This window comes from Sardina pilchardus, chromosome 13 (assembly GCF_963854185.1).
Source record: "Sardina pilchardus chromosome 13, fSarPil1.1, whole genome shotgun sequence".
In the NCBI taxonomy this organism is placed as follows: domain Eukaryota; kingdom Metazoa; phylum Chordata; class Actinopteri; order Clupeiformes; family Clupeidae; genus Sardina; species Sardina pilchardus.
In genome coordinates this window covers 13,104,765-13,124,473 of record NC_085006.1, presented here as the reverse complement: position 1 = coordinate 13,124,473, position 19,709 = coordinate 13,104,765, and the positions used below count along the sequence as shown (strand labels likewise).

Here is a 19,709-nt window from a genome sequence, read left to right as displayed (position 1 = left end):
TCGCCGACCGTCTCGGAGAAGCGTCTGGAAAGAGAGAGAGAGAGAGAGAGAGAGAGAGAGAGAGAGAGAGAGAGAGAGAGAGAGAGAGAGAGAGAGAGAGAGAGAGAGAGAGAGAGAGAGAGAGAAGAGAAAGAGAGGACAAGTTAGTAGGCCAGTGTTAAGCCTAAGTGTCATCCAGGCATGAGGACTGGGGGTTTCAGGGGCAAAGCACAGACTCCATCACTCCTGAGGAGCTCATTGAGGCCGCATTGGAAATGTTGCCTTCTCAAATGAGATGCCCAGGAGACTTCGCCAACAAACACAAACCCCGCTCCGCCACTGTCTGTTGCTGTACGAGCTGATTGATCCGGAGAGGAGGAGAAGAAGAAGGGGAAAAAAAATAAATATGAGAGGTTATTTTTCGAGCCCCTTCTGTAAATCTCAAGAGCTGTGCTCTGGTGCATGGCTTGTCATACACCACAAAGGAAATCAATCTTCTTCTTTTTTCTCTCTTCTTTTTCAGCGGTGCTCATTTTTTTTTTTGGGGGGGGGTTGGTGTTGGGGGAAGAGTGCTGGTTGAGTTGCACGGGCGGTGAGCGCCATCTGGAAGCGCTCGACGGAATCCGCCCGCTCCGCTTGCCGGGACGGCTCGGGGAGGATGCTAACCGTCGCCGCCGCTGCTCCCGCCACGTCAGAACAAACTCACCCAGCAGAACAAATTGGCCAAGCCAACAGAGCTCTCGCTGAGGCCTACCACCGAGCCAGGGGAGCTACTCGACACACACACACACACACAAACACACACACACACACACACACACACACACACACACACACATACACACCATAACTGAGTGGAAAACGGTTGAAAAATAAATAAATAAGTCAGAACAAGATTTCCTCCTTGACTTTCAACCAGCTTTCAGAGCTGCGGCGTACAAACAGGGCCAAACACACATATTTGCTTCAATTTAGCTTGACAACATTCATATGCTTCACTCGAAGCCCCATTACGATTCCTGTCCCCAAGGCCAACAACACAAAAAAAAAGTGCTTCGTTGAGTTCCACACGCTAGCAAAATTCAAACATCTATTTCTCACTGTGTTTTTTTTTCTCATGCTATTTCAAAACAGAAGTGAACATGACTTTTTGAGATGCTGTAGAATGTGCATTAGGAGTCTATGGCCGAGTAGGGCTGGGAGAAATATTCAACACTGACATTTCAACATTAGCCCCTCTTGTCTTTCTTGTCTTACAGTTCAAAGTTGTGAGCTATGCAGGAGGGAAAGTCGTGGTTGCCCCCACGACCTGCGGCTCGCAGTTCACCTTCAGCTCCTACATTACAGTCACCTCCGTAGCTCAATGAAGATGACAATATGGTATTTTGAGCTGCGGTAATGACCGGGTAATAATAACGGTGCTTGTCAACGAACATGCTATTGACAGCGCGATCGCTAATAGCAGTAATTAGCCACTCATATTTCACTGTTCTTTTTGATTTCAAAGGAGGAACACGGAATTTTATGTATATGCTATGCTACGTGAAGGATCTGTGTGGAGGAGGCCATGTATTAATTTGTCACTGATTGTGTCATTAAGTCTGGTCATTATGTCTGTGGTGAAGGCTCTGCGGATTAAAACTGCTCCACGCTGTTCATACCACTGGCTCAGAGCTGTGTCAATAAATTCATGTTAGCACACCGCTGCTGCAAACCACAGCCTTCAACACTTTGAATTTCTCTTTGTATTTCTCCTTCCTTTCCAAAAGCGCTTTCATGCAAATCAACTAATTGTGTGTAAATCCTCTTTGTCATAAGTCTGTGACATCATCCCAAAATGTGAGATGAAGAAGGTGGGTAGAAACAATGGCCTCCTCCTCCTCCTCCTCCTCCTCCTGCTGCTTCCTCGTCTGCATGATGATGAGACGGTCAGATCAGGGCGGAGAGGTTGCGCGCGGAGCCTCTGCACTCACCTCTAAAGCAGAACATATTAGCTGTCAGCTCTGGGATGTGTCAATGTAATATCCTTTCTGACACAATCAGGATTGTTTCTCTCATTTCTCCCGACCTGTCTGAAGTCATTAATCTCCAACAGGCCCCCGAAACAGCGCAGGGACTCAACACTCATCCGCGCGCCTTAAAATAGCTCTGAATTGTGAGTGGATAATTCCTCATATCTCTGGCTCGAGCGTGTCAGAAGAATGCTTACCTCTTCGGTGTGGGTGGGAACAGTCAGGGAGGAAGAACGAGCTCAAATACAGATAGAGTGCACTGGAGTCACAGGTAACACAGTGCATCAACACTGCTTGTAGTGCTGGTGAGTTACAGTAACACTAAGAAATCAATAACAGTAACCATGTTGCATTACTTTGTTGTTGCTCATATACAGTAGATATACATGTGTGCGATGAGGATGGTAACAGGCTGAATGATGCTTGTAAACCAAACTCATGTCTTGTGAACACAAACAATTCCACTGCCTTTCTGTTATTAAATCTATTTTAGTGAGTTTCATAAACTTGATTATAAATGCAGCAAATGAATGTAATGCTAAGGGAAGCTTAAGAATGATCAAGTCAGCCATGCCAAATGGCTCTCGTGACATCTACTGTATCCTATCCATCAACATCACTTCCATTGCTTGCAGTCCTGTAGCTGTAACCGAAATGCATGACACTTCTGGTGTCAGGTCTACTACAGTATCTCAGTGTTATGAGGGTTGTCTAGAAAGAAATACTGTACAAGAGAGTAAGAGGAAAGGAACAGAACAACACCTTCAACATCTGAAGAAAACAAAAAGGAATAGGGTTTAGGCAAACACCAAAGATCAACATGCCGAATACTAGCAATTAACCCCATGTACTTTAGTCTATTTTCAGAGTAGTTTCACTTTCTTTATTCACTGTCCTCTACTCATTACAAGAATTATCCATATCCTCTAAATGTTTGCTGAAATGAAAATGAAATGATTTTTCTTCCTATTATCTTTCAACTCGTATATTTTAGAGAAATTGTTGAAAGTGAGGCAGCTTTTCAACACATGAACATGTAGAGGAACATGTCTGTGATCCAGGGATAACATCTTGATGTTTTTTTTTTATTTTTATTTATTTTTTTAATCCTGACTACTTTTAGTTACACAAACAAGATATACCTCTTGTTTTTTTTCTGAGCCATGTCCAGGCAAACAACTAAACTGTGAATAGTTCAATTACAACTGAGCACTATATTATAAGAACACTGTACTGTATTATCAATGTTAATAACTGTGTACTTACATTGTAATAACAGAGCGGGTTATGTGAAGTGAATTTTACATTATCTGTTGCTGATGCCTGCTCTAAATGATTATGGTCCTAGAGAATGGTGTACCAGTATGATTCCTAGTCTGGCCACTGAATGCATTAACATAATAACAACAACAGCCCAGAGTCCAGAGGAAATTTATAACAGGCCTTTGATTGCTCAGATTTCTCAGCCCAAGCAAACAATGTATAAAGCATGAAAACAAATCAGATTGGTTATAAAGTTACTAGAAAATCAAATGTTGCCTGCAGTGCATGATTTGGTTTTGCAGAAGGTTGTTTATATTTGAGAGGATGGAATCCCTTCCATATTCTGCAGTGCTGATTGGCTGGAATTGTTTATGGTTTGGTCCAAGCCATAATGTTTCCCATGACTGGATTTTGTTCAGCACAATCATTGCATGGACAGAGGACTGTGAGGAGCAATTAATGGAATTGGAATCACAGGCTGCATCTTGATGCTTAGAAAATTGCAACATAATACAAGTTATTTGTAGCAGCTGGAGATGTGGAGATGTAGAAATAACAAACATATGTCTGTACCCAGAGCTTATTGTGTGTTAGGGAACTGCTGTAAGATGATTTCTTCATAATGGAAAAAGGGACAGTTATTTTTTTGTGTGAAGCTAAGCTACTTCCTGGCCATCTTGATTGCCCTATTAAACCTCAAGGGACATCAACTGAGCAGCATTACCATTTTGCTAATCTAAAAGGCTTTTGATGTGTCCAAACATGTGAGTGTCACTCAAGGTGACATAAAAATAGCCATTTTAATTACAGAGGACAAAAGCACCAGATTTTCTGATGTGTATTACTGGGTATTAATTTCTCAAAGAACAAGATAAATTAACTTTGTTTTAACTTTGCTTGGACTCCACAGATGGGGTTAAAGTGACATTCGGTGATTAACCTATCTGATTCTAGCACATCCAATTCCGATTAATTTCACCATTTCACTGTACAATTAATTAAAAGGAGTCCTTAATTCTTCACTCCTCACACACCACCACCACCACCACCACCACCACTGACATTCTTAATTTCTTTGGGAAAAGCCTGTGAGGTTAATTTGCATGGCATGAAAAGGTAAGCGAATGACAGAAAAGTAGGATAGAAAAAAGATCTTGCTAAAAAATGAAAGACCAGTTAATAATTGATGTAAAATTACGCACTAAATTATTATTCAAAAGAAGAACCCATTCATATTTTATGTAGTTTACCTGTCAGCTGTGGATGATAAATATATTTCATAGGGAATAAGTCTTGTGGAAGTTGTCTACTTTGGTGTGTTTTCTACCATTGTCTCATGTGGTGAACATGACTATTTAGCAGACAGGAAACTTTGCTGAGATGAAGGTTGGTGGAAAGAAATAATGAATTTGACAGATAAAGAGACAGCTTTGAACCTTGAAGGGGGCTGAGGGAAAAAAGGCGAAATGAATAGAAACGTATCTACCGGAGAACGATAAGGAACTCTGCTCTCAAAAGCCCAGCAGTTTGGATATATTGAGAGGCACAGACCATTCTGACTGCTAGACATGACTTGTCTGACTTGATTTGAAGCATGGATACAAGGCACAGGCACACCACTGAACTGTATGATGTAGAGGGGGATGGTTGTAAATGTTGGTGGGAAAACTTACCACACATACTATTTTGTCAATGTAAACAATTTACAGAGCCAAGAAACCCCAGAGGAGATCACTATTTGAAAACGAAATGCTCCATCTAGTCCCATTATGTGTTCATCTTCATAAGAGGCTCTCCAGATTTTTGTTTCCGAGAGGGTCATTTCAGCACACTCCCGCCTACAGTACTTGCACACATGCACAATTGAAACATTGAGTGGATCTGAAATGTGCCTTTTAATGTAATTATTGCGTATTGTGTAATCAACAGATCAACCCTGGAGTAATAGTCCATATGTCCCCACTCACATGTTAGCAAAAAAAAAAAAGAAAACATCGCTGGGTTCATCGCTGGCGTTTGTATCGAGGCAACAGCTGTCTCCCGACCTCCTCACTTCTGTTTCGACTTCAGTGCAATCATCCGAACGCGTCGCGGCCCATCTATCTCATCCGCTGTAAATGCCGCACAATCACCGATGCATAACTTATTCGAGAAGGGCTCTCCGCTAATTGATCACTTAAGAAATCTCTGTGTGAACGACGGCGAAGAATGCCACTCTGTGGGTTTTTAATAATGGACGTTTTTTTTTCTCTCTCCCTTCTAAATCCGAGTGAAAGAAAGACGTTCGTCGGCGAGAGAAAGAGGCGCTCGCTCGCTCCCCCGCTCGGAGAGAGAGAGAGCGCGCGTCACCACGTCAGCTCTCATTTGTTCTGATTACCCAGCGCAGGTTAAGGGATTGAGCGAGGAAGGCTGATTATGCCTTTTTATTTCCTCTCCTCCGTGCCCCTATCATTCAGGCGGAACGATTGTCTCTTAATTGAGCACATTGCCTTTTAATGGCATGAGCAGTGATATGAGGGCGGCCGCGCTGGCTCCATTTGTCCGTAGCATCTGCGCGCCGACATTGTGGCCCGAGACGGGAAGTAGGATGTCCTCGACCTTCTCCTCCTCCACTCCCCCGTACCTTCTCCTCACACACACACACACACACACACACACACATTGCCTCTTGCTTCATTCCCCAGTGCTACAAACAAGTAGCATTCAAATCTCCTCTGCTGTCTCTAGGGGCCAATCAATGCCCTTCCTATCTGCTCATGAAGAAACGCCAATAAACGGAGTGACACAGAACACAAGAGCGGGTGTTACACCTAAGAGCTTCCATTTATATGGAAATTCCAATCACCCTTTTGATGACACGTCGAGACATTAAAGGTGCGTCACCAGCAACGCGGTTGACAGTCTGCGATCAAAGGAACGCCACTGGGCCAAAGTGGCAGGGATGCCATGTGAACAGCAGAGTGTAGAGTGCAGAGCAAGCGTATCGACTGCGACACAAACGGAGGGTCGGCCGTGGGGACGGGCGTAGGGTGGCGCGGTTCAAATTCCTCGTCCTTTTCACTCGACGGAGCCCGAGCGCAGTATCGCCGAGATAACATTTCCAACGAGACAGACAGAGCCTTGGCAAACAAGAAACACAATGTGTGCTTCCATTAACCGGGACTCAACGCATGGCTTCAGCTCAGCTCGATCTATTTCCCTTTTCAAACTGAGCGAGCAGGTGCGCCGGCATATCTCACAGTGGAGGAAAACACTCAATGAGACGCTGCAGGAGAGGCTCAACCTCCAGGGGCCAAGATGGGGGCTTGAGAGAATGTGCGCACACACACTCACACACACACACACACACACACACTCACACACACACACACAGACACACACACACACACACACACACACACACACACACAGACGCACAGACACACACACACACACACCCACACACACACACACACACACACACACTCACAAACACACACACAGACACACACACACACACACACACACACACACACACACACACACACACACACACACAAACACACGTAGACAGAGAGAGAGAGAGACCGTTTTCCTCCTCTCCCCATCTGGCTGCCTGCGCTGACATGCGTTTTTGCCGAGTGAAGAGGACAAACATCTCGTGGTGAAGACCCAGATTTCCAGGGATTTCACTCTGATCAGCGGAGGCTAAATGCGGGAGCGAACGCTTGCAGATGGCCAGTGTAATCAGCTGCACAGATGGCTGAGGCTCCTGAAGTGGCCATTGGAAAACAAACTTTTTTTTTTTTGAAGAGGGGGGGTGGGGGGTGGGGGGTGGAAGTGAAAATGGTTAAGTCAGCTGACTTCCCTCAGAGTGATAGGTCATAAATCACCTCACCAAGCATAAGAAAATGGTGCCGTTTTTCATTCAGAGGCCACACAAAGGATTTTGAGACTACACACACACACACACACACACCAAGTACAACTAAACCATGTGAAATATGCAGATGTCCCTTGCTGAATTAAAATTCTGCTGGATGACAAGGGATTGCAAACTTTGGCTTTTCAAAGCTTGTTGACAAGAGATTGCTTTGTCGAAATGTTATGCTGACTCAATCAATCTTTTGTTGTTTTGTTTTGTCAGGAAACCTTTGATTTGTGATGTCTTTTTTTCTGATGAGGAAAAAGCCTTTCTAGCATAAAACACAATGTGTGCTAGTCCTTATCTCAGTTATCTTCACTTGTAAGTGTATGGCCTGTCAACAAAACTGACAGCTAAAAAAAATAGTCCCCATTCATTTTATCGGGAGTTATTCTATTTTATCTCATAACAACATTTCTACCTTGCACATATTATTTTCACCTCCGAGGTTACCGTTCTCAACAGCTAATTAGCAAGTTATCTATCAGACAAATGGCAGGCATGTCTTTCCATCTGTGATATACTCCATAATTGGATGAGGCTCTTCAAGCGTATTCAAAAGCACCCACTGTTCAAATATTTACACATTTTTTTTTGGGATGATGAATCTCTATCTGACATTAAGCGAACCTTTAGACTTTCGCTTCTTCCTCCACATATTGAGTAGCTCATTCCCGGCGCATGTTTACTCCAGAGCCTGAAGTGAGAGTGAGAGTGCTCACCTTGGAGTACATGGCTCCGTTGAGGACCTCTCCATTGCGTATCCAGATGATGGAGGCAGCTGGTTTGGCGTTATCAGCGTGGCAGGTCAGGTTGAGGGGGTCGCCAGCTCGCAGGCTCACCACCGGTCCTCCATTGATAACAGGGTCCTCAGGAGGTACTGCAAACCAATACACACACACACACACACACATGGCAGAGTGAGGCCTCAAGCCTGGCAGCTGGAACTGCATAAATGCATTTACATACATGTACGTGTGGAGACTTTCATTCCTCCTTCATGTTGTCGAGATACATACGGTATACACATATAAACATATACATGGAATATAGAGTATGAAGAGAGGTACTGAAGTTGACTGTATATTGTCATTGAAGGCTACAAAGACTAATAAATACTAAAACATACTCTGATCATTTGGTGTAATAACAGAAATCACAGTGTTCTGTAACTGACAGGCATCAAAGAACATACTGTACATGTTTTTTAGAGAGAAGTCTTTCTGAGAAGCAGGGCAAAAGTACAATCGTGTGTGTGTGTGTGTGTGTGTGTGTGTGTGTGTGTGTGTGTGTGTGTGTGTGTGTGTGTGTGTGTGTGTGTGTGTGTGTGTGTGTGAGCATGTGTGTGAGCCTGAGGAACACAGGCTGTGAGCCGGAGAGTGACAGGGTGGAAAGGCAATCTTCTCGGCAGTCAGACACAGAGACAGAACGAGCGGTTAAAAGCAGAGGAATACACAAGGCCAAGAATGGGCCTGATTACCCCCCTTTTCACACCGCCACTGATCATCCCGGGTTTTGATTCAAACGCCAGTGAATTATTGATTGGTTCCTATGCTCATCAGAGGGGCATATCTGGGGCGGATGAAAAATCAAAGACAGAAAACAGCTGGCATGCATTCATTCGCATGTCGGTGAGAGAGCGATGGTAGAAAAGGGAAGGATGTAGTGGAGGAAGGAAATGTAGAGAGCGAGAGAGAGAGAGAGAGAGAGAGAGAGAGAGAGAGAGAGAGAGAGAGAGATGGAGAGAGCAAGAGAAAGATGGGGAAAAGACAAGAGGCAAGAAATATCATCTCATGAATGGAAATAATGAACGCGTATGACATAATGATGATTTTTTTTTTAAATCCAGAGTAACAATAAAAGCAAGCAAATGTTTTATTAATGATCTCTGTCAACACGCTGGTAGACTAATTTAAGATTTCTTACGCTCCACAAAGTATGCAGTAGTCATCAGTCTACAGTTTAGAGCCAAAAGACAAGCACCAATTTATAATAGAATCATTTTAAACTAAAAAGTTTCACCACTGCTGCTACAAATGACATTCGGTGGATTTTCTGACAGTCTCCTGGCACTGGGAGGCCATTTGTTTAAGTGGGTGGCCAGGAGTCTCTCCTCGTGGTAAAAATAGCTTGCAGTCCATGTTTGACTGGTTGTACCATCTATCATCCCAGTGATGAGAGATATGTCACCAATCTGACACTTGGCTCGAAACGTGTTTCAGAATAGATTGGAGCCCCAGGTTTGACTGTCAAAATCATATAGACTTGTGAATGGCATTCAATCCAATTTATGTTTCTGTTTTTGAATTGATAAAAATAGTAATCCTTTCAGTCATGTTTTGACAGGGAAGTAAACAATGGACTCTTTCCCTCTGAAGTTGAGTATATTATCACCAATGTAAAATAGCATAAAAAACACATTGTGTTCTGACACATTTTTTTGTGTATTAGCATTGACAATGCAATAGACTTGTTCCATTTGTGAGAGAGAGTGATCATTTCTTATAAAGATTTGTGCCATTCATGACGAATAATAAAAACAAGCTGGCACAGTTACTGTACACTGAACTGAGTTAGGATTGATCTCACTTAAATAATAGTAATAATGAGAAACATATGTATCTCCTTTTCCCAAATAAATCGAAGAATGCTTAGCAAGACAAAAGAAGAAGGACAGATGCGAATATCAAAAGCTCTCTCATACAACCCCCCACTCTTTTGACAGATATGACAGAGGAGAGTGGGTTAGACGGGGAAGGTTATACATCCTATTGCTCTCATCTGTATCTCCACACATCCGTTTTCCATTGGAGAAGCCATTTAAAAAGATGGCAAACAGCGCTGGTGACAGAGGGTTCTCAGCACGGGGAGTGACACAGTGGGTTGAGGGAATCTTTTTCGGGGTGGGTGGTGGCATGGTGACTGGTGGTGGTGGGGAGTGGCTTTGTACCGACTTGTCCTCCCATGTTGAGCTTATGTAGGAGGCCTGGGTGTTGACTGAATACTATGTTTCCACAAAAGCTCATACTTCTAACGAAGCGAGAAGAGGAAAACAAAATAACTACAACAACAAAACAACAACAACAGCAGCACCAACAACAACACAACTGAAGACATGCTTCTGGGTGTCCAAAGGACAGGGACCTGAATAAGGCCCGTCTGTACCTGTTCACAATGAAAGTGTCTTCTAGGCAGCGACTGCCAGAAAACGTCCCTCTACTACAATTTTCTCCTGGCACACAAATCTGAATCTGATAGAGCCTTGCTCCCCCCCCCCACCCCCCTCTCGTGACAAGAAAACGCAGAAGAAAAGAATGGGTGAGATAGAAGGATAACAGAGCTATCTGTTCCATTTAATCCTTCGAAAAAAAAAGAAGAAATCTCATTTGATTGGCCTCTCTCGTCTGCTCTCATTCAATTCTCCCTTAATTAACTGTCCTGAGTCTGCTCCGCTTTTTCACATCTGGAATAGATTTGAATAGAAGAACCCCCGTCGTCAACCACCTGTCCGACAGCATTACGTGACAGCTCATAAAACGGACGAGAGCATTGAAGGCAAACCAAATGGATTTTAAATTAGATGTACATTGCCGGCCACCACAATAGCCACTGTTCACCTTTCAGTGGTATTGAGACCTCCGCGCCACCCCATCGCGGGCAGCGGGCACAATACCGCGTGGGGTGAGGTGGCACAGAGGCCGAGGCGTCCCACTGCTCTTTTGTCACCTGAATGCGTACGGGCTCTCGATGGGGGACACCAATTAGAATCTTTTGCCTAAGTGACCGTTTTTTTTTTAAAGACCAGGTGATTGGCATAGCTTGGCATGATGGCACTCGAGATAAAGGACCTCTGGAGTCACCATCGCCTTTGTGGTGGCACGCTGAAAAGAAATAAATTGCCACCACACGGTACAAACTATTTAAGAGGGTCATAATTGACCTGCTTCCTACTTCCTGCTTCCTACTTCCTGAGGTGCACCTGCAAACCCAACACTAGGCACACTGTGCTGCGCTTCTGGAGTGTGGAGACATGGCGGCACTGTCCTCATTAAATCAATGGAGTATGGCCAAGGCAAATCTCAGTTGCCATGTGGGTGGGGTGAGTGAAACCAAAGCATGTGTGTGTAAAACAAGGCTGAGATTTTTTAATTGTGCACCTTTTGTTCGAGGAAACATATTGCAGGTTTGAGGTGAGACTAGCTTGCAAAAATAAAGAAAAAAATATTAAAAAAAAGAGAAACAGGATAAAAAATCTTGCAAAAAAAATCGCTCCATATGTTGGCTTTGTGTCACTTCAACAAAATGGCATTCAAGGCAAAATATGTGTGCATGACCGTGGAGACTGACTCACGGGGAGCTTGCTTTCCATCTGTCAGTTTCTAGGTGCTCCTGTTCCTGCTGCAATGGGCTTGACTGCTAGAGAAACCGCTTCAAGGGAAGACCAAAAACAGTGGAGTCCGGTTGCTGAACTACAAGCCAGTTGCTTTTGAAACGGCCCCCTGGCATCCCTGCGCTGGCTGACAGTCTGTATTTTTGGCCACGACAGAAGGGGGGTTGATTCTGATGTCTCAGCCAGTGTCTGCTCGAGAACCAGCCCAGGGAGCTTAAGGGCCCGGGCAACAGTCTAACGGGAGACGTCCGCCCGCCAACTCCGCGTGTCATCTCTGACCGACGTCTCCGACGGCCAATAGTATCGACGCGTCTCCTCAGACTCCAGGAGTGGTGGCGATCGTTAGAAAGCAGGGGGGCAGTTATTTTAGCCAAACCCCCTCTCAACCACCCCTCAACTGTCCTCTTCGCACCCCCACTTCGGCACGGACTCCCTGTCAAGCGTCACGGCTGCCACCGCTCGGTGGCGGCCAGGCTTGACAGCGGCACAAAGGCCAGGCCTTTAACCGTGCTAGCCATCATCATTACAGGCCTGTTTGCAAACTCGGCAGCCCCTAATGGCTCCAAATTAGCGCTTTACTGCAGCCACTCGATAGATTTCTCATGAGCCGGTCAGCGGCGCGGATTGATCGCTCCCCTTTAATTACCGGCTGGCCGGGTGCAATCCTTCCCCTGCTGCCTCGGCTCACTTTCTCTCTCTCTCTCTCTCTATCTCTCTCTCTCTCTCCCTCTATCTCTGCCACTCTCTCAATCTTCTTCCTCTCTCTCTCTCTCGCCTTCACTCAGTCCTTTCTTTGAGGGTATATTGCTTGCGACCACCTCCATGAGCTAGACACACAGACCTGCTTCTTCTCGCTGCGGCTCTTAGATTGCATGCGGGCCAAAGTAATTTGCTTAGTGTTGGTAGAAGGGGCAAGGTGAAAAAGGGGAAACAGAGATGGTGTGTGTGTGTGTGTGTGCGTGTGTGTGTGTGTGTGTGTGTGTGTGTGTGTGTGTGTGTGAGAGAGAGAAAGATGGATGTATAGATGAATGGATAGGTGAGAAGTGTGGGGGGAGTAGACGAGTGAAGGTTTCATCTTACAAATCAGTTCTAAGTGAGCGTCTGGTTTGACCGTGTTGGGGGGGAAGGGGTCGAGTTTGTGCGGGGAGGTATAGAAGCCGTTATACGAGACCATAAAATCTGCTGCAGTTAACAACGACTCATGTTTGTTTCATATCCGAGCCTCATCAAATCCCCCATTCATTCTCCCCACCATCAGCTAAACACTAAGTGATTGATAGAGAGAAAGCCAGAGAAGAGAGAAGAAAAGAGAGATAGAGTGAGACATAAAAGAAGGACAAAGAGAATGAGGGCATCAAGACCGAGGTGCCTCGCGAAGTCATTTGCTTTTATTACATAATCAAAGAAATCTATAGGCCAAATGAAGCCGAATGGATTTGCAATCAACCCCGCCACAACATGAGCTATTTGGCCTGCCACCCTCCTGTGCTGAAGCTTTCTCTCTCTCTCTCTCTCTCTCTCTCTCTCTCTCTCTCTCTCTCTCTCTCTCCCTTCCTCTCTCTCTCTCTCTCTCTCTCTCTCTGAGTGAGACTGGGCACTGTGGGTGCCCGTGGTGATTTTTAAGGCCCCAGTAAAGCTTGATGGCACTGTAATTGCTGGCGAAGGGACCCCCTGGTCTATATTTACAGTGGGATTTGCCAGGGCGGCCGGACAGCGTCAGAGTTATTGACGGCCAAAGCGAGGCTGAGGAGTGGACGATGAATGGCGCGTAATCCCCTCCAACACAGCTGCGTGGGAGAGAGAGGGAGTCGGGGGGAAAAAAGTCATTTGGAGGAGAGTGAATGAGAGGAGGTCTCCAGGATGTGGTGGCTACAAGATGGGACTGTGGCGTGGTGTATGTGAGAGACTGTGATGTGTGAGTGTGTGTGCGTGTGTGTATGGGAGAGAGAGTGTGTGTGTCTGTGTGTGTATGTGTGTGTGTGTGTGTGTGTGTGTGTGTGTGTGAGAGAGAGAGAGAGTGAGAGTGAGAGTGTGTGTGTGTGTGTCTGTGTGTGTGTGTATGAGAGAGGGAGAGAGTGAGAGTGAGAGTGTGTGTGTGTGTGTGTGTGTGTGTAAGAGAGAGAGAGAGTGAGAGAGTGTGTGTGTGTGTGTGAGGGAGAGAGAGAGAGAGAAAGAGACTATGAGTGTGTGTGTGTGTGTGTGTGTGTGTGTTTGTTAGTGTGGTGTATGGTGTGTGTGTGGGGGGGGGGGGGGGGGGGGGGGCGTTGTCTGAAAATGAAAGCGGCCTCAGAGCTTTGCCTCCTATTGACGTGTCTAGAACAACAATGTGCCCGCAGGTTATGCCGCACCACCCGTCATCCCCCAACCACCCAACCACCCCCACCCCCAACCCTGCTGCCACCACCTCCACACGGTGCCGTGATGGATAGGCCAGAGAAAAGTAGGGTGAGTTAAAAAAAGACCTCGAAAAATACATACATGGCTGATATGGAGACAAGAGACATTTGTGGCTCACTGGCCCAAATCAAAGCCCCCCTTCAAACGCTGTCAGGAATGCAACTGTTTGCCGGACGCATCCGCCATCCTTTCCCCCTTTGCCTATGGATCTGGCACAGCTGAATGTATTCATTTCCCCCCTGTTTCTTTTGTATTTCCCCGCATGGCTACATGCATGAGTGAAGCCAAGCCAAATTGCCTCTGTAACTCTCTCTATTTCTCTCTCTCTATCTTTCTCTCTTTCCCCTACTCTCCTTCCTTGTAGCGGACCCTGTTGGCAACACTGTGTGTGTGTGTGTGTGTGTGTGTGTGTGTGTGTGTGTGTGTGTGTGTGTGTGTGTGAGCTTGAGTGAGAGTGTGTGTGTGTGTGTGTTTGTGTGTGTGTGAGGGGGTGTGTGGGAGATGGGACAGGACCAAATCAGCTCCGATGGGGAGAAAATGAGAGATGTACCTTTGGTATCGGCGTTCAAGTGTTGTGCGGGCGAGAGGGGTAGAGTCTGCCACACAAGGGAAATGTCAGTGCTGACGGAGGAGAGGCTGGGGGCGGGGAGGGGGGGCAGGAAAGGGGAGGGGGAAGCTGAGAGCAACTTCATCACAGAGTATTGAGTTACACAGCAATAACTGCTCCCCGTCAGACTGCAAGGCCACACACACACACACTGCAAGGTGTCTGTAATGTGTGTGTTTGTGTGTCTGTGTGTTTATGTGTGTGTGTGTCTGTGTGACTGTGGTGTTTGTTTGTGTGTGTGTGTGTGTGTGTGTGTGTATGCCATTGTTATTATGGAAAGCAAATAAGAACAGAGAGAACGAGTGAGTTTTGCTGTTTGGTTCTGTCCCTCTGCCCCGTCCGCCTCCAGCTTATTAAAGTTTTTCCATTTGTTGTACTTTTCTTTTGTTATACTTGCCTCTAGAAACTCTGGTGTGGACATGTTTTCACAACATTTCTGATAACCACAGCTAACTAATCCGTATCTTTGTTCAACCAACAATCTTAAAAAAAAAGCAACCCAAATACAACATTTTACAACTTTGTTTTGACATGGCTCTTTGTCAGGATCATACTTTTGAGTTTTAGCAACCTCAATTTAATGATTTTCAGGCTTTCAGACCTTACAGACTGCTGCTCATGTGATAAACTACAGCTTAAGGGTGGTTAGCGGCTCTGCTGTTTAAAAAAGTATATTTCTTAAATAATTTATTCCGCTGCAAGGATACTCGATCTTCCCCTCACAGTGTACACAGTGTTATTCTAATGAATAATTTGCTTGACAACGAGCGAAAAAAAAACTGAGGGGGAAGGCGAGGGGTTTAGCCATTTTTATTTTCTTTGGGAGTCAATCTGCAGCAAAGTAAATATTTCCTAATGGGCGATTTCGGGAACTTAAATTACGAGAGAATACTTGTGAGTTTTATTAGAACTCGTGGCATTACTTTGCATCTCTTTAATGTTGTCTTTCATCTTCGACTGCATCAAAATCAGCAATCAGAGAGGGGAGTGGAAGCATATTAATGAGTGAGACGGTGAAGAGGAGGGGAACCATGTGATGGAAGAAACACAACAAGCCAGTCTCAGGGAAAATAAATTAGGGGAACGAGCAGAGGGTTCTTGGAAAGAAACGAGAGCAGATGTTCAGGGGCTTTAGCAAATAGCTACCGCAGGTTGAAGTTCTCAACTCTACTGTTATAGTTAGCATAGGACCTGGTGTCAAAGCCACATACTGTATACATTGAGTGAACATGGACTGAGTGTGTGTGTGTGTGTGTGTGTGTGTGTGTGTGTGTGTGTGTGTGTGTGTGTGTGTGTGTGTGTGTGTGTGTGTGTGTGTGTGTGTGTGTGTGTGTGTGTGTGTGTGTATGTGTGTGTGTGTGTGTGTGTGTGAGTTGGATTTGGTGGTTTGACTTCTTTGTGTATTTTGTGTTGTTGTTGTTCCCTACTCCAGAGGGGTATTCCACGAACGGAGGTTTAACAAACACAGAGTTAACGCTGAACTCTAGGTTGATTGACCCTGAGCCGACTAACACAGAGCGGCCGGTTCCACCGCGCCGGTTATGAATTAGTTTAATCAACACGGGGTTGGTTAACACTGGGTTGTGCGCGTACACGCCAAACCTATAAAGACGTGATGTATGGAGCATGGAAATCCTGATCAAAAGGGCGAAACAGGCTAGCTGCCGCTAGGGGTGTCTAGATTTCTAGGCGAGAAACGGGCCGCATGTTTCTCAGAACTCGAACGCAGGCTGTAATAAATTAGAAAAAGTTTTAAAAACACCAAAGCAACTGCCATTCAGAGAAACCCTGGTAGGGGATGAATGCATACAAAAGCACGTTCCTAAATATTTTAACTATGAATCTATTCATATCTCAGTTAAGTTTTCTTAGCATTCCTACCACATAACCTGTTATTTTATAAAGATGTAGGCTACTCCGATGGTAGGAGTAGCCGGTAAGATAAAATATTACGATTCATGGTAGTAATTATATTATTTTCCACATACATTTCTACATCTCTTTGCGCGGAATGGCTATAGTATGGAGGACGGCGCATGCAACATTACGCAAGCCCGTTCGGACACACTCTTATACTACGTAGGCATTGCAATTTGGACTTCAATATCCCAAATGTGTTTTCAATCGCGGGTTCTGTTGTGTGCCAGGTTAAATGTTGCATGTGGTCCAGGAGCGGGATTAGGGTACAGGGTGATGAGCGTCGGGAGGCATGGATACCCTCGATCCCCAAGAAGCTACCCATCGCGCTGCGACCAAATACAAACGTTGAGCTATCTTGCACAAGCACATCAATTATATAAGGTCTATGATATGTTCATAATGCAACGCAGTCTGTTGAGATGTAGGCTATAGCTCAAATTACATCCTGGCATCGTAGACCGAACCAGGCAATTTTGCCTCCACATAAGTATAATCATGTGCGAAGCATCATATCATCTAATGATAAAATCGACAGCGATTAACAAACTATCTTGAAGATATTGGAAATGGCCGATATAGGCTGCGTATACCTACCTAAACATTTATACTGTAATATCCTTTCCTGTTCACATAATCGGCCTCATATATGGCTGGGGCACTTGTGCCATCAATGCACCCAATGACATAATATTGTAACCGAATGATACCCATATGAAAAGTCAACAGCAAGGATAATTTCCGTGCCACTTGGGGACACTTAAAGCATTAGTGACCTGTGAGACGAGTTGGTGTAACTCCATTTTAATGACCCTCGTGAGTTGTGGCCAGGAAAGAGGATGAAGTCGCGCACTAACCGCTCCGCAAGACAGACTTTACGCACTGATTGGCAGACCGTAGCTTTCCCTATGCTCAGCATCTCAAATACTGTACAGAAAACTACACTTCGCAAATAAATGGAGAGCTATGCAAATAGTTTGCAGTGAACTGAGGCAGGTTGACGATTGGTAACGTAGGGCTGGAGAAGGCTATTTAAATATATTAAAGTTTAACGTGAAAAACGATATCGCTTCAGCCAAAATTCATCAAAATGTCGAGCCGTGGTCTTATCAATCTCTCTCGGTGAATTGCTTGAATTATTTGCGCTCCAATGTCAATAGGCCTCTCAGCATGCCATTGAACACGAGAAAGCTGCGGAAACGCGGGTTTAAATAGGCTACCCTGAGCTAAACCGGGTTATCTTTCAAACTTAACCTGTGCAAAACCTGCTCCGACCAGGTTAGGTTCAGAGCATATGTTTCTATAGTAACTAACATACCGTGTTCATTTTGGAACGGAAAACCTAGAGTTACCGCAAACCCTGGGTTAACTTACCCGGTTTTGTGATAAAACCGGCTTTGTGGAATACCCCTCTGGGCCCTAAACAGTGCATGCTAATAGAAAGACAACTCGGGACCAGGGCACTCTGAGCTCCTTGTCTTTACCCAGGCTAAAGGGAGGCCCTCCACACCCACCACCTCTGGCTGTCTCCCCCCCCTCTCAGCAGCACTGAGCCGGGGTGAGGGCACCGAGGCAGGCCGGCCTGGACCCTCTGCCCTTCCAGGAAGATACCGTAATTAGCCTCCTGGGTTTCCAGCACATCTACCGTGTAACCTCTCACTCAAACTTCATGCCTAATTCAACAACCCTAAGCCTCCTGGGGTCGTCACTGGTCCCAGACCCGTGTTGCCCACAGTTCAAGGTGCAGAGGTCAACCTGCGAAGGCCCCCGTGTTTGACAACACTCTATATATAGACAGTGTGTGTATTTTTTTCCCCCTTTTGTGGGTCACCTCGACGTGAGTTGCTAGTCTGCAGTCTGCTCTGGTGTTTTGCTTGACAGCATAACTCATGCTGAATCCCTGCTGGCCTCACCTCTGGTGTCAGTGCTGCAACACTCTGTGGCAGCAAAACAACACTGAGCTGAGCTGCAGTGCGCCCGAGCAGCACTCTGCACTTGGTATACAACACAGCCACTCCGTTTCACTCAGGGTTAAAAAAAAAATAAAAAAATAAAAACTACTGGTAATCTGTCCCTGTCCTCCATTAATCTCCATAATACAATATATGCCAAATATCATATGTGCATTTTTAATCAGGAAAACAACATGAATTGAACGCCTCAGTCTATACTTACTGAGTCTGTCTCTATATACAGTATATGCATGCATCTACATATATTATGTATACAAACCACAGACTACAGTACATAGACACACACATATATACATACAGTGTGCAGTACAGAGCCAGAAGGAATTGCTTCAAAGAACTGTTCAAAGGTGCATATGAGCCATAGCTGTCCCTGTCTGTGGCAGCAGGGCAGACACATTCGGAGAGAGCTTTGGGTTGTGAGCAGCGGTGTCAGGGCTGGGGGATTTCTGCGGCTGACAGGTGAGAGATACAGGAGTGCCTGCCGCGCTCCCAGCCCTGTCATGAAAGTTACCCGGCATTCGGCGTCATCGCGCGCCGGTGTTAAAGGACAGCTCAGAGTTTGCTGTGACACAGAGCTTGAATACATTTCGCTCTGTGCCATACCAAATATTCCAGAGGAAAAACAGCCCCTCTGTCTCTCTCTCTCTATCTCTCTCTCTCTCTCTCTCTTTCTGTCTTCTCTTTGTCACTGCAGATCTACAGTGGGTACGGGTTGAGAATGCACCTTCTCCCGCGGGACTCCCGAAGAGATCCCGCAGGCCGTCAAGCCGATTTTTTGGCAATGTAGGCAATGTACCCAAACAACCACCAGGTGGCAGAAAGTTTCATCCCGCATTTCAAAATGATGAAGACCGCATATCCGTCAATAGTCGACTCCTTAATCTCATTTAATCATTACAATGAAGGTGATGACTGGCGAAATTATTCAAACGACGTTTCAATGAACCATTGTTGAAATGAATGAAAGTGGTTATAGAAAATCGCCTACAGCCTAACGCCGACACAGCTGATTCTTTGATTGATTCTAAGCTGTTTTGATGTAGGGGATGGGTAAACTGGCGCGCTACAAACATGTTACCAATCAAATGTAATATTAGTAGGACTAGCCTACTTAGACACTTTAGTCATAGGCAATGTTGCCATGTTAATTTGGGCTAGAAGTGCTTGGTTGTGGTGGCGCTCCTGTCCGCTGCTTCTCCCGAATTGTGTGGCAAATTTGTCAGCAATCAGCTTAAATGTCAAATCATATTTATTTATCTTTGTCGCC

At 45.3% G+C, this 19,709-nt stretch overlaps 1 protein-coding gene across 1 annotated transcript in view; it reads right to left on the bottom strand.

Annotated features, from left to right (window-relative positions):
• The window catches only part of kirrel3b (kirre like nephrin family adhesion molecule 3b), a 168,460-nt gene that overhangs the window by 34,269 nt on the left and 114,482 nt on the right, over nt 1-19,709 (bottom strand). Inside the window, exons 6-7 of the mRNA XM_062553152.1 lie at nt 7,881-8,038; nt 1-24 (exon numbers count right to left, since the gene is read on the bottom strand). The exon at nt 1-24 is cut by the window's left edge and continues 127 nt beyond it. Of these exons, the coding sequence (XP_062409136.1) occupies nt 1-24; nt 7,881-8,038 (182 nt within the window). The remainder of the gene's footprint in view (nt 25-7,880; nt 8,039-19,709) is intronic.